Source organism: Mytilus edulis, chromosome 1 (assembly GCF_963676685.1).
Source record: "Mytilus edulis chromosome 1, xbMytEdul2.2, whole genome shotgun sequence".
Taxonomy (NCBI): domain Eukaryota; kingdom Metazoa; phylum Mollusca; class Bivalvia; order Mytilida; family Mytilidae; genus Mytilus; species Mytilus edulis.
Window position 1 is genome coordinate 9,298,328 of NC_092344.1, and position 15,371 is coordinate 9,313,698.

At 32.1% G+C, this 15,371-nt stretch overlaps 1 protein-coding gene across 2 annotated transcripts in view; it reads left to right on the forward strand.

The window, feature by feature from the left end:
- The window catches only part of LOC139523420 (centromere-associated protein E-like), a 33,999-nt gene that overhangs the window by 16,274 nt on the left and 2,354 nt on the right, over positions 1 to 15,371 (forward strand). For both annotated transcript variants that reach the window (XM_071317461.1, XM_071317453.1), the window contains exons 18-25: positions 27 to 434; positions 753 to 5,795; positions 6,770 to 7,414; positions 8,149 to 8,202; positions 9,053 to 9,142; positions 11,608 to 11,902; positions 12,207 to 12,327; positions 12,743 to 12,849. In XM_071317461.1, the coding sequence (XP_071173562.1) occupies positions 27 to 434; positions 753 to 5,795; positions 6,770 to 7,414; positions 8,149 to 8,202; positions 9,053 to 9,142; positions 11,608 to 11,902; positions 12,207 to 12,327; positions 12,743 to 12,849 (6,763 nt within the window). The remainder of the gene's footprint in view (positions 1 to 26; positions 435 to 752; positions 5,796 to 6,769; positions 7,415 to 8,148; positions 8,203 to 9,052; positions 9,143 to 11,607; positions 11,903 to 12,206; positions 12,328 to 12,742; positions 12,850 to 15,371) is intronic.

Consider the following 15,371-nt stretch of genomic DNA (forward strand, 5'->3'; position numbering starts at 1 on the left):
TCTAAGTTTGTAATTCTGTTCTATAGGAAAAACATGAGGCAGATAATGCCAAACTTGTGGACGAACTAAGAATTGATCTGAAGAAAATACAAATGGAAAAGAATGACTTGGTAGATGAAGTAGTTCTTCTACAGCATCGATTGTCCATTCAGAATCGCAAGGTTGAAGAGTGCATGTATGAACTAAATGAACTTCGCAGCAGACAAACAGAGGACAGACAAAACAATATAACAGATCAGCAAGAGGGCAATGAACAATTGAAGAAAATGGAAGCAGAGAGAGAAAAATTTGCAGCAGAGAAAGAAAAAATGGAAGCTGAAAAAGAGAAATTGGAGGCTGATTTATCTGATTTGAAAAACATCAATGAAGAGATGCAGCATCAGAATGAGACATCATTAGAAATGTACATCATGAAAATTCAGGAATTGGAAGAGGTAACAATAGGGGATTTTTATTGTCATTGGTTTTACATTTTGGAATAAATATTTGGCAGTTTTTTTTATTGTCTCACAAAATTTAGTATACTGGATTTCACACATTGCTACATTTAAATGAAATGATGCAAGGTACTTTATGACAAATTACTCATGTAGACAGTCAGATTTTTGAATGCTTTCATTACAATTAAAACTAAATACATTTAAGATGGTAAATAGAAATGATATTTTATATACATTAATAACTTCTAATTTAAGTAAAAATGTCCTTCCATAACACTTATTTTATTTATTTTCTTTGGTTTTTTTTTACAGAAAATTGAAGCCAGTGATGAAAGCTTAAAAAGTCAAGAGGATAAGATATCAAGCCTAGAAGAAGAAACTAAATCCCTGAAACACAATGTTCAAGAAAACGAACAACAACTAAATTCAACAAAATCTGACAAAGACTGTTTACAGAAAGAAATAGATAATTTGAAAATTGATCACAATAATGTAAACTCATCAGAAAGTAGCAATTTTGTTGAAATATCAACACAGCTAACAAAATCTGAACTTCTGAGAAATGATCAAGAACAAAAAATAGCAAAGTTAGAGAAAGAAATCCTTCATTTATACACAAAGTTAAAAGAACAAAGTTGTACGGATGAACCCAGACAAAGCACAGCTGGTGAGCTTAGTGATGTTCTCAAAGAACATTGTTCTGATTTAGAAAATAGGCTGAAAGAGATGGAAACTGAAAATACAGAACTGAGAGAAAAAGTTAACCTTTCAAGTATGAAACAGTCCACTGATGAACCCAGACGAAGCACAGCTGATGAACTGAGTGATGTTCTCAAAGAACATTGTTCTGATTTAGAAAATAGGTTAAAAGAACTCGAAACTGAAAATGCTGAACTGAGAACAAAACTGAACGTTTTAAGTATTAAACAATTAAGTGGTGAACCCAGACGAAGCACAGCTGATGAACTTAGTGATGTTCTCAAAGAACATTGTACTGATTTGGAAAATAGGTTAAAGGAGATGGAAACTGAAAATTTAGATTTGAAGGAAAAAATGAAAGTTATAAGTATTAAACAGCTAAGTGATGAACCAAGAAGAAGCACAGCTGATGAACTTAGTGATGTTCTCAAAGAACATTGTACTGATTTAGAAAATAGGTTAAAGGAGATGGAAACTGATAATTCAGAATTGAAGGAAAAGCTGAACGTTCTAAGTATAAAACAGTTGAACGATGAACCAAGACGAAGTACGGCCGATGAACTGACTGATGTTCTTAAAGAACATTGTACTGATTTAGAAAATAGGTTAAAGGAGCTTGAAACTGAAAATGCTGAACTGATAGAAAAAGATAACCTTTCAAGACTTAAACAGTCCAGTGATGAAACCAGACGAAGCACAGCGGATGAGCTGAGTTTTGTTCTAAAAGAACATTGCACTGATTTGGAAAATAGGTTAAAAGAGATTGAAGCTGAAAATACAGAACTGAGAGAAAAAGTAAACCTTTCAAGTGGTCAGTTCAGTGATGAACCAAGAAGAAGCACAGCTGATGAACTGAGTGATGTTCTTAAAGAACATTGCACTGATTTGGAAAATAGGTTAAAAGAGATTGAAACTGAAAATTCAGAACTGAAAGATAGAGTTACCGTTCTCAGCATGGCACAGGTCTGTGATACGTCAAGACAAATCACAGCTGATGTACTTGGGGATGTTTATAAAGAACAGTATTCTGATTTAGAAAATAGACTTAAGGACATTGAAACTGAAAATACAGTTTTAAAGGAAAAACTTAACCTTATTAGTATGAAACAATTAAGTGGTGAACCCAGACGAAGCACAGCTGATGAACTGAGTGATGTTCTTAAAGAACATTGTGATGATTTAGAAAATAGGTTAAAAGAGATGGAAACAGAAAACACAGACTTGAAGGAAAAACTGAATGATCTAAGCATTACCCAAGGCAGTAATACATCAAAACAAAGCACAGCTGTTGACCTAAGTGATGACCTTAAAGCACACTGTGACGATTTGGAAAATAAGTTAATGAAGTATGAAACTGAAAATACAGTTTTGAAGGAAGAACTTGAATCTTTAAAACTTAAAAATTCTCAAAATGCAAGTCAAGTGGAAGAAAATGAAACAAATTATTCTTCAAAGGAAACTTATGAAGAGTTGAAAAATAGATTGGCTGAAATAGAAAATAAAAATACTGAGTTGAAACAAAGAGTTCAAAGTTCATCAGAAGTGAATGACAAACATGATGTATCCAGAACAAGTGTTTCAGTCATGGCAGATGACCACAGCACCGATTTGAAGGGATATTGTGATAGTTTGGAAAAACAATTAATGGAAATTGAAAATCAAAATACTGAATTAAAAGAAAAACTGAGAACTGTCAGCTGTGCAATGGAAATGAAAGAACAAAGCAGAACCCAAAATGAGGTCAATGATGTATTTATAGATGGTCATGAGGATGTAGAAAACAAACTTGAAGAACTTGAGAGAGAAAATAATGAGTTGAAAGAAAAGATGACATCTATGGGTGAAACAGATATTAATATTGACATTTCTGGTATGAAAGAACATATAATGGCTTTGCAAATTGAGAATGAGGAGTTGAAAAATCTGTCTGCTTCTCAAATAGAAAAGATTGCAATGTTGACAGAAAAGCTATCGAGCGATCATTCTTCGGAGACAGACAGTAAAAATACAGATGAGGAATTTACCCATCTGGAGATCAGGTTTAGAGAAATTGAAATAGAAAATGAAGAACTGAAAGAAAGAGTTTCAAAATATACAGCACAGTTACCAGAACATGAAAGAAATCATGTTGAACTTTTAGCTTCTGAGAAGATGGAAATAAGAAAAGAATTAATGAAAGCACATGAGTTAAGTAGACTAGACCAAGAAAAAATAAAACATCTGCAAACAGAATTAGTTACATTTGGAGAAAAGATTCGAGCAGGTTCTATTTCTGAATGCAATCGCAGAAGTGTTGAAGTAGAATTGACGGATGTTTACAAGGAACATTGTCAAGATCTTGAAGCACGAATGGAGGAGTTACAAATGGAGAATTCTGAGTTATTCGGCAAGATTGATCAGCTGACAAATGCTCACGGTACATTGGAAGAACAGCACAAAGAACTGAAAACTAAACTTGAAATATTGGAACAAGAGAAAATAGACGCTATTATGATAGGAGGGGGAATCAAGGGAAGCCTAGCTGATGAACTGTCATGTGTTAGTTCAGAACAGGATATCATCGGTGGAACAGATATTTCCAGACTTCCAGAACTTGAAAAAGAGCTGCAGCAACTCAAAGACATCTTGGCTGATTCAAAAGGAAATTCCGACAGTCAAATAAAGGAACTTCAAACAGAGATCGGAACACTTAAGTTGCAACTGTCTGAAAAGGCTGAAATGGTAAATGAGCAACCAAATGGTGAACAACAGGAGTTGGAAACGGAGGTAAAAGAAACAAATTATTGTCAAGAGGAAAAAATGGATATTAGCATGGACTGTAGTTTAGAGAAGTCAAACGGGGATAATATAGAAAATTCATGTTCATCTGACGTTTTCTACGATCATGATGACATAAGACTAAAATATAAAGAACAATTAGAAAAACTTGAAGAAGATGAAATAAGAATGAAAGATTTAGTTAAACAAATACAGGAACTTGAGGCTGAGAAAATGTGTTTGTCTGAAAAATTAGAAGAGTTGAAATGTCAAAAAGTAGAATCTGGTAACACTTCTCACATGGAAAATCTAGAAAGTAGAGTTAAGATTCTTGAAGATGAAAATAATGTTTTGTTAGAGAAGTTGCATTCAAACGACACATCTGAAATTGAAAATTTAGAAACTAATGTTAAACTTTTAGTAAATGAAAATCAATGCACATTGGAAAAATTAGAATCAGAGGTTGCCAAATGTTGTGAACTTAAAAGCAGAATCACAGTTTTGGAAAAGGAAAATGACTCTTTTACCAATAAATTGGATGGAACAAATTCTTTCGAAGCAGAAGAATTACAATGCAAAATTGAGGCTCTTGAGGATGAGAATAGCGGTTTGAAGAACCGGTTGAATGAAAGTAAGCCCTCTGACAATGAGGAATTATGGGTAAAAATAGAATCTTTAACCAAAGAGAATAAATGCCTGTCTGAAAGGTTGGTTGAATCTCATCCCATAGCATCACAAATTCAAGAACTTCAAAGTGAAATTATAGTTCTTAAAGAGGAAAACAAGGCTTTGTGTGAGAAGTTGGAGGTGAATGACATTTCAAAAAATCAAGAACAAGAAAGTAAAATTAAACAGATTGAAGAGAAAAACAAGGCTTTGTGTGAAAAGTTACAAGAAAATGACGTCTCAAAAAATCAAGAACAAGAAGGTAAAATTGAAGTACTTGAAGAGGAAAATAAAAGTATGCTTGAAAGATTAGATGCAAAAGAAATAATGTTTTTAGAACTAGAGTGCAAGGTAGAAGTTTACGAAGAAGAAAATAAAAGTTTGATTAGTAAGATTGAACAGTTAGAAGGTAGTGTTTCTTCAGATCAACAAGTACTCAATGACAAAATAAAATACCTGCAAGAGGAAAACCAATCTCTGGTAGCACAGTTAGCAAATAATCAATTAGGTGAAGACTTAGAAAACAAGATTCAAATTCTGGAAGATGAAAAAATGTCCTTGTTAGAAAAATTAGAACTTCATAATGTAAACTGCCAAGAACTGGAAGGCAAGATAACGTTTCTTTCAGAGGAGAATGATAATTTAAAAGAAAAGTCTGCAAATAACAATGTTAAAGTTGAAGACCTAGAAAACTTAGAAAAAGAAGTTGAGGTTCTTAAAGAACAAAAGCAGACTTTAACTGAAAAAATAGAAATGGGTACATTAAAGTTACAGGAGCTTATGAACAAAATTGAGACTCTTGAAGAAGAAAATAAAAGTTTGTCCAAAAAACTGCAGGAAACTACTGAGACAGAAGAGTCAAATTCTTTGTCAACACAAAATTTGCAACACAGAATTGACACTTTACTTCATGAAATAGAAACTTTAAAAACAGAAGCTCAGTCTGAAAGTGATTCATTAAGTAAACAGCTGGAGGAGTCAAAATGTAGAACAGACGGTTTACAAGAGGAGATTGACACAGTAACCAAACAACTGGAAACAAAACATTCTAAAAATGAGGAATTAGAATGTACAGTGGAAGTTCTACAGGAAGAGAATGATAAAGTGTATGAAAAATTAGAAAACATGGTAGAAAAAAATAAATTAGATGACCTAGAATGCCAAGTGGAAGTGTACAGAGAAGAAAATGAGACACTCTGTGAAAAGCTTAGGAATCTAGAGGAGAACGAAAAGGTAAGAATGTCATCTACACAATTTAGTTAACATACATTTAGCATGTTAGAATATTAAGATAATCAACATCCCAACCAAAGAGCTGAAAAACAGCCAAAGGCCACCAATGGGTCTTCAATACAGCAAGGAAATCCCACACCCAGAGACGGGGTTCAGCTGACCCCTAAACTAAAATGTGTACTAGTTTAGTGATAATTGATGTCATACTACAGTCAGTGGTACTACTTGTACAAGACATTTTTATTTGCTTGAAGAAGTAAAAAAATTATACTTATATAAGTTAATTATAATGTTTGAATAATCTCTCCTTAATTTTCTCAAAAATTCACTTGTACAGAGTGAATTATTTTTTCCATCCCACAAAAATTCTCAAGTTTTTAGATGTAAAAACAAGCCTTAAATGATTTTTCCCGGGTTAGCTCATAATTTTTTATTAGAGTTCAATGTTTCATCTTATTAATTCAACAAAGAAAGTGATTGCGCAAAGATCTTAAGTATTTGGGCAAGGCCTTCAAAATTTACTCCTGTAGGGCTTGTAAATCAGCAGTGTTCTGAAGATAACATTGGATTTTCATTGATCATGAAATTACACATAAATGATAAGTAAAGACATCTGCAAAGGGCAGACAATTTAATATTCTATTAGAAAAAAGATATCCTAAGAATTCAAGAAAAGAACTTGTATAAGTAAAAAAAATCTGAATGTCTAAGGGACATAACTAAGCTAAAAAATTTTTTACCTATATACCGGTAAGTAAATAAAATTCACTTGTATAAATATCCTACAAATTTACTTATATAAGTAAATTAATATTACCTCTTCAAGTAAATAAAAATTACTTTTACAAGTAGTACCACTAACTGTACTAAACTCCATTACATGCTGTATTAAAAATTTGTGAAAAAGTAATGTTTATGCATTCCATGAATTTGAATAATTATCAATTTCTCTTCAATTTTTTTTTAACTTTTAGTTATCCAAAGAACAATCAAGTCTGATTGATAACTTATCATCAGAATCACAACAATTAAAACAGGAAAAAGAAAGACTTGAAGTGAACTTGAAAGAACTGCGAGAGGAATTGACAAAAGTGTCTGCATTGAATGAAAAAGGAAAAAAGAAAATAGAAGATTTAAAAGACGATCTACAAATTATAAAAGCAACAGAACACGTACTGAAAAATGACAATGAGAAACTTTTATCAGAAATATCAAACTTACAGCATGGTTATCACGAACTTGTAAAATCTGAAAAGATTAAATCAGACATGATGAAATCTGAGGTAGAAACATTGCAAATTAAACTAGCTGAGAGCATAACTCCTGATAGTGTTATGGTCAAATTAAATGAGCAAGAACAATCATTTAAAGAAAAACTACAGAAAAAACAACAAACAATTGATCAATTAATGTCAACCATTTCAAAAACGAAAGAAGATCGAGATAAGATTGAAGAGCAGCATACCAAGTTAGGTAATGACAAAGTGACAATAGAACAGAAATTATCGTTGTCAGAGAAAAACTACAAAGAATTGCAAGACACTTATAACAAACTTCTTAAGAATTTTGAAGAACTTCAAAGTAAATTAAAGGAAGTGGAATTAGGAAATCTGAGTGAGGTAAGCATCTTTATTATAGGAAAATATCAAAATTGACCTTCATTTATTAATTATTTTAGCATTCACAAGGTAGTGTAATTTTAACACAATGTCTGAATCTAATAAACCAGATAAATGACTGCAATGCTTTTGATGAGATAGAACATCAGTGCAGATCTACTATTATTAAGGGAGTTAAATTACACCCTTTGTAAATGTTACAGCAGATTCCACTGAGTGTGTAGCGAAAGGTAATATCGTTGGTTAGCTTGCTTGTTAGCTGAACCGTGAAGTCGTTATAAGGTCAGGTATACTACCCTCCTTTCGAAGTAGCATAGTCCAACAGACAGATCGATTGATTTTCTGTCAGATGAGTCTATTCTTAAAGTAGGGTTGTTTACCTTACATAACAATGACTTCACGGTTCAGCTAACAAGCAAGCTAACCAAATATATTACCTTTGGCTACACACTCAATGGAATCTGCTGTAGTTGTATATGAAAAATTGCATTGAAAGCATTCTCACATCTGTTATATTTATAGGAAATGATTTAAAGAAAAATAAAAAAATAAGTTAATGCTTTCTTTTACAACAGTAAAACATCCATATGCATTCTTTTACTATGCACAGTAAAAAAGCTGGAATTGAATCTTTAACCCATAGTCATTAATATTTTAATTGAAGCACACTTCAAGGGTTTAAGACTTGATAAATTCGTGTTGTTCATGTTGACGTTGTAAGCTAACTATTTCAGAGTATGAATATGAGTAGAAGTAGACTTGAACACCCAGATAAAACAACAGATAAGGTCAGTACATAAATTACATCAGTAAACAATCTGGTTTGTGCATGTGATAATAGGTTGACCAATTATTCTAATTTAAAAAAAAACAACAGTATTCATAAGTAATAGTCAGTTATTAATATGTTTCTAAACTGCCAATTATCATTATACCATAAGGAGATAAAATAAAATAAAATAAGCTAAAGATCAATAGGGTATGACAGTGGAATAGTGATCTTTGTAAAATTTACACTAAAGATTACAGGAAACATTTTGTGTAATCAATTCTCATGCAATGGAACATTTTTGACATGACTAAAGAATACACCATTACAGAATCTATGAGATTATCAAAAATCACAATAGTTCTTCTGATGAGATTATGTATTGTAATATAACTATATATTGTCATGAAAGATGTAAATCATTTATAGAAATACATTTACTAAAGGTAACTAAACCTCAAAATTATCCATGTTGGACCAACATGTATGACATTGATAAATTCTGGATCAAAAGTATAGTTGTCCCTGCAATCACATTTACTGCACAGTATAATTTATATGCTTTGTGATAAGGGAAGAGCTAAGCAGTCATAGGGGGAGAATGATAATGTCATATTTTGAGAAATGCATATTGTTTCCATGAATAAAAACTTTCTATCAACGCAAGTTGAATATTCTTAAATTACACATGCATATTTATTGACTTGAGTAGACTTTTGTCAAATGTCCTGTAATTACTTTAATACTTTATTGACTTGGGTAGACTGTTGTCAAATGTCCTGTAATTACTTTAATACTATAGAATTATAGACTCAAATTTTAAATTTTAATGAGACTTTAGATAAATGTTGTACTTTTACATTCTATAGATTGTCAGACTGGTAACAGAGAATAGTAAGATGAAAGAAAGAAATATAAAGGATTCCAAGATGATAGATCTGCAAAAGAGCTCTATACAGGTATATTTACTTTAATTCACATATGAAGTTCTTCTTTTGCTTTGGAGACAAAGCTGTATTTTGATTCTAATAAAACATGGGCTGCACGTGATATATGTCACAATTCAAATTGTAACGTCGGTGTATTTTAAACATCACCCGAATTTAAAATGGATATTTGTTTTGGTGTCACTCGCCAGGAAATTAGATAAAATCATTCTAAAAGTAAGCAAACATGTACAGTATTATTGGTCTACTTCGAAGTAAAAATGTTCTAAAATTTCCTAGTAGAATCAAAATACAGAGCTCCAGATAAGCTGCGTATTTGCGTAATCACGCAATACAAATAAGAAAAAACCCAATGCAATTGCCCATTGCAGGGTTTAATAACCCAATTAATTCACAGGAAAACCCAATTATATGCCAAAACCATGAGTTCTCAACCCTTTTATTGACTACCGTTTGCGTTATTTACCCCTATCTGTTTACAGTCGTCGCGTAAATCTATTTTTATAATATTTATAATTGGAGATGTCCTTTGTTCTAAAAATAGATCATGACATCAAGTAGCTGAAATGGGTCCCTGTTGGAATATTCCGTTGCTCAAAAGGTACATGTGTTTTTGAAAACATTTCGATCTTCTCAGCGTTTATCCAATTAGCGTGTGTCATGTTGTCATATTTTTCTCGAATTGCTCGGGGTTCATCATAACATATATTGAATTAAAACAAAAGTGAATGTCCGGTAAAAATATTGAATAGAAGCATGTTTTCAGCTTCTTTTGAATAGCTGAGGGAAAGTAATGATGATAACAAGACTCAGCCAGTGTTTTAGGAAGCGTCCATCGAACACAAGGACGTGTTTGTGTACCTTAACGAGAAAATTGCTACTAAAAATGGGGTTTCGTCAAAAACGAAATCAGTTGGAAAAAGTGAAAGGCCAAATCAATTATGACTTGTTATGTAGTAGGAACGCATCGGAAACCAAAAGTTCTAACAAGGGACAACTTAATCCAAATTTATGTAAATGGAATAAAACAAAAACATTCAAGTATAAATTACAGTTTATTTACTATTATCGTTTTTCATTTTACGGTTAATGTTGAATATAAAGGTATATATGTAAAATAAATTCTGAGACGAGTGCCTGTGAATACATATATCCGTTTTTTACAGTTTATATAAGTTGTGAGAAAATACAAAACTGGTTGAAGGTTTGAAATGGGACACAAATTCAACCTACAAATGCTAGTCAGTGAATGAACCAAATACAACAGCTATAGCACATATACAAAGAAAGAGAAACATAGGCTAAGATGGAAAAACATCTGGAATTGATATTGCCTAAATATTAAATATTGTGTTGATGAAAAACCCAATACATTAAGGAGCTTGGTGGTGAAAAACCCAATTTGATATTAATTTGAGGGGTGAATTGGAATTGATAATGCAATTAAAAAACTTTATCACCCAATTACAAAAGAAAATGGTGGGTAAAAACCCCAATTTGTGAATTCTTATCTGGAGCTCTGAAAATACTTCTATTATGCCATGATCTGTGCTCATTTTAACTTGGGTAGGCATTATGTTTGCCAACATTTTACAACTAGCTATGTTCACTTTAAAGATATTGATGAATATAATGCCTACCCACGTTAAATCGAGCTTAGAGCATGGTATGAAAGACGTTTTAAACATATTATATACTGGTAGTTTGATTTTGCACTCATTGCAAAGGAGTAGGTACGGTAAGGACCCATTTTGGCCTCAAATTTCAGATTCATCTGACAAAAGATTTTGACCACTTTTTAAACACTAAAGTGTCTATTTCATTTGATTCAATTAATTTATGTGAAAGATTTTAACCAGTTTAGTCATTAAAAACGTTCCGATTCAAGCTTAATTATGACAAATCTACCAAATTATGAATATGTCACTTTTCAGATGGTTTTTGTCAAAAATGAAAGTGGCCGCATCCGTGTTCATCCTCAACCTTTATATATGTTATGTATTATCATCAAATACAACTTACATTTCAATATTTAGGATGAACACGAATGCAGCCACTTTCGTTTTACCCGGAAACCGTCTAAAATTTAACTAAAATGCTAGAATTATGAAGACTTCAGTAATTTAGCATGACTTATTGGTGCTAGTACCCGATATATGTGCATTGTATTGTCAAAAACAGCCCATATTTATGTAGCAGAAGCATTCTACTGTCCATTAAATGACTAAAAGTTTACATTTTAACAATTTTGTAAAACTGCTATATTTTGGGGCCAAAAAGGAGTCTTACTGGACCTACTCCTTTTATATTGGTTCCCACCTGATTCAAAGCTCTTGGCAAGGATCTAATGAAATTGAATATTTTTAGATGATATGGATGGTTTATGTCGTGTCTTTAAACTGAATGTTGCTTGAAGTAAAAACAAGTTTATCTTATAGCAAGAGCACCCCTATTGTATACATATATATATATTACAGAGATTGGAAGAACAACTTGAGAAAAGGGATAGACAAAGTGATATATATGAGAAAATGAAGTCTGCTGAGGAAGACAAGAAGAAAGCAGAGAAAGAAGCAGATAAATATTATGACCAGTACCAAAAGGAAGAGGTCAAAGTGTCAGCCCTACACGAAAAGGTCCAACAGAAAGACAAAGAAATTAAACAACTGCAACAGAATGTCGAGAGTATGGTGGCCAAAGGATTTGTAAAAAAGGACGAGAAATCTGGTGATGAGTTTAGGATACTCAAGAAAAAATTCACAGAAGTTTACAGTGAGTATTGATAGACAATAATTTGTCAGTTCTTACGTATAATTAAGATTTTTACAAATGATATATTCATGTGTTTCAAATTAAACATTAAAATCTGATTAGAAAGTAAAGTAAGTTTTATTCTATAATATTCTATAATAAAACACATATAATAAATAAATAAGTTTATATCTCATCAAACTCATTGGGATCAGGTATAAAAATCTCCAATGAGCTGTTAAGAATATTTTTCATATACGTTATATATATTTTGTCAAACAAGGCTTGCTATTTACCACAAATGTTTGATTTTTATATTTTAAAGATGAACTACAAGATACAAAGAAGAAGGTTGCCAGTTTAGAGAGAGAGATTGGTGATAAGAAGCTGAATATTATACTTTTAGAATCTAGTTTGAAAGAAACAGAAGAAAAGTGTAATAAAAAGTAAGATGACAATATTTACAGCAGTGGTCACTCATCTGTTTTATACATATTATCTTGTAATGAGTGAATTTTATAAAGATAGTCTAAAAAGCTATGTAAAATTTCTAAATACAAAATCTAAATTGCTCAGACTGAATTGGAGTTGAAGTCATCTACTTGAAGCTTAAGTCACTTGACATGAACTATAAGTTCTACTTGATATTTTTGTTTATATTAGAGTATTGTGCTTTACTATATGGTCTCTGATTTCTTTCAACAATAGAACTTGTCTTTCGTGAATTAATCAAGATATAGACTGTCTGAGATCAGAATTTCATAAGTCAGATTTTTCAGTGATGTGAAACCATTTTCAACAATTCTAAAATATCATAGCAAAGCCATACTAAAAGAATGTTTTTGGTTGCCTCTTTTACAGGATAAAAGCTTATGAAGAATCATATGAAATGCTTGAAGACCATAAAAGATCTCTGAAAAATCAGATCAGAAATTTGGAGGGCCAGATAAATCAGCCTGATGATACAAGTAAGTATAGTGAATCCAGAAAATCTGTACTCAGAACAATTTAAGCTTCAAGCTTCTCCCATCCCTAGTTTACAATATTCCTTGAAGAACAGAAATCCAGAAATTGTTACTTTTATTGTTTTCGCCTCCTTAAACTGATTTTGTGTGTGTCCCCTGAGCAAACATGGTGTTAACTAGAGTTATACACACTGGTTAGACAGGATGTATGAATTGCTGATATCCTTACAATTTTTTGTCGAGCCTGCGACTTTTATCGCAGAAAGCTCGACATACGGATAGTGTTAGCTAACTTCTTAAAAGCTTTATATTTTAGAAGGTGGAAGACCTGGATGCTTCATACTTTGTATATAGATGCCTCATGGTACGAAGTTTCCGTCATTCACATGTCCAATGTCCTTGACCTCATTTTCATGGTTCAGTGACTACTTGAAAAAAAAACTTAGATTTTTTGAAATGTAAAATTCTCTTATTATAAGTAATAGGATAACTTTATTTGGTATATGCGTACCTTGCAAGGTCCTCATGCCAGTCAGACAGTTTTCATTTGACCTCGACCTCATTTCATGGATCAGTGAACAAGGTTAAGTTTTGGTGGTCAAGTCCATATCTCAGATACTATAAGCAATAGGTCTAGTATATTCGGTGTATGGAAGGACTGTAAGGTGTACATGTCCAACTGGCAGGTATCATCTGACCTTTACCTCATTTTCATGGTTCAGTAGTTATAGTTGAGTTTTTGTGTTTTGGTCTGTTTTTCTTATACGTTATGCAATAGGTCTACTATACAGTTAACTCTCGTTGTCTCGAACTCGTTTGACTCAAAATTTCGAATGAGTCGAAGTTTTCACGTGGTCCCGAACTTTATTCCATATAAAAGTATGTAATTCGACTCCTGATGAGTCGAAATTGGATGAGTCAAAATTTCGGTTGAGTCGAACTAAATTTACGGTCCCAAGGTTAACAAAAGCATTCAATATTCATTTTTTATCTCGAACTAATACACAAATGTCAAAACATGACCTCCGGGATTTAAATGGATTGAATAGTTAATCTGACAATACACGTGTAATTAAATTTCCGGTCACTGACCACTATATTGATTTATGACATGCTATTTCCATGAGTGTTTACCTAAGATTATCTTTTATAGAATTTTGATAAATAATTAGTGATACATTGTTAATGTTCATGAAAAAGTATTTAAAATGTTTACAAAACAATTAATTTGTGATTTACACTAATGAGCTTGGGTGTGTATAAAGTGAGGATCATGGCTTCCGTTGATGATCACCTAAAAACTACTCAAACGGCGTCATTAATCTTGTTATATTTTCTTTTGAAAAAAAAGAGTGAGATAAAACAAAATGAATAGTAATCAAAATTTTCTTAAATCTCTTGTATCCGAAGATAAACAATTTTGTCAGCTATAACCGACCTGAATAACGAAACTATCGATTGTAAATTACTCTCTTGGAAAAGCCATAGGTTATTTTTAATTGAAACAATTGAATAAGTAAAAATAATGTCATTATAATATTATAATAATAAAAGACTGTGACATACAAATACATCGATCTGATACTAGAATATCGATCCCCTTGCAATATTCACCCCGATTTATTTTAGCTTTACCAAGCTAAGCAAGAGTTGTGTCCCTTAGATTGTCGAACTTCCGGTGTTCGTTTGAGTCGAACTACGTGTATCTCGAAATATTTCTCTGGTCCGACTGACTTCGACATAACGAGAGTCGACTGTATTGACTGTCTTGGTGTATAGAATGATTGTACGGTGTACATGTCTACACTAGCTGGCAGGTGTCATCTTACCTTGACCTCATTTTCATGGTTCAGTGATCAAAGTTAGGTTTTTTGGGATTTTTTTTAATACTATATGCAATAGGTCAACTATATTTGGTGTATGGAAATATTTTATGCTCTATATGTCGGTCACACAGGTTTTATTTGACCTTGACCTCATTTTCACGGTTCATTGCTCAGTGTTAAGTTTTTGTGTTTTGGTCTGTTTTTCTTAAACTATAAGCAAAAGGTCATCTATATTTGTTATATGGGAGAATTGTTAGCTGTACATGTCTGCCTGGCATGGTTCATCTGACCTTGACCTCATTTTCATGGTTCATTAGTCAATGTTTAGTTTTCTTGGTTAATGTTAAGTTTATGTGACAGTTGTAATAAAGCTTTATATTTAGGACTATCAACATAATATAAATGATTAGTAAAGAAGGCGAGACATTTCTGTGTGTGCACTCTTGTTTTAATTGTTTCAGATAATTGGCCTTACAACAAGGTAATATTCCCTAACAAAATGAAAATTGATACAATAAATGCTTTCTATAAATAAAACAAATCAACAAATAACTCTTAGCTATCATACTTTGTCTTTATACTCTACACATTTAAATAGGTTATGACTAGCCTCAATGATTAACTGCATGCATGTCGTTTTGTAAATTATTCACCAAACAACTCTACAGAAGGCGAAATTGTGCAAATAGTTTAATTGTC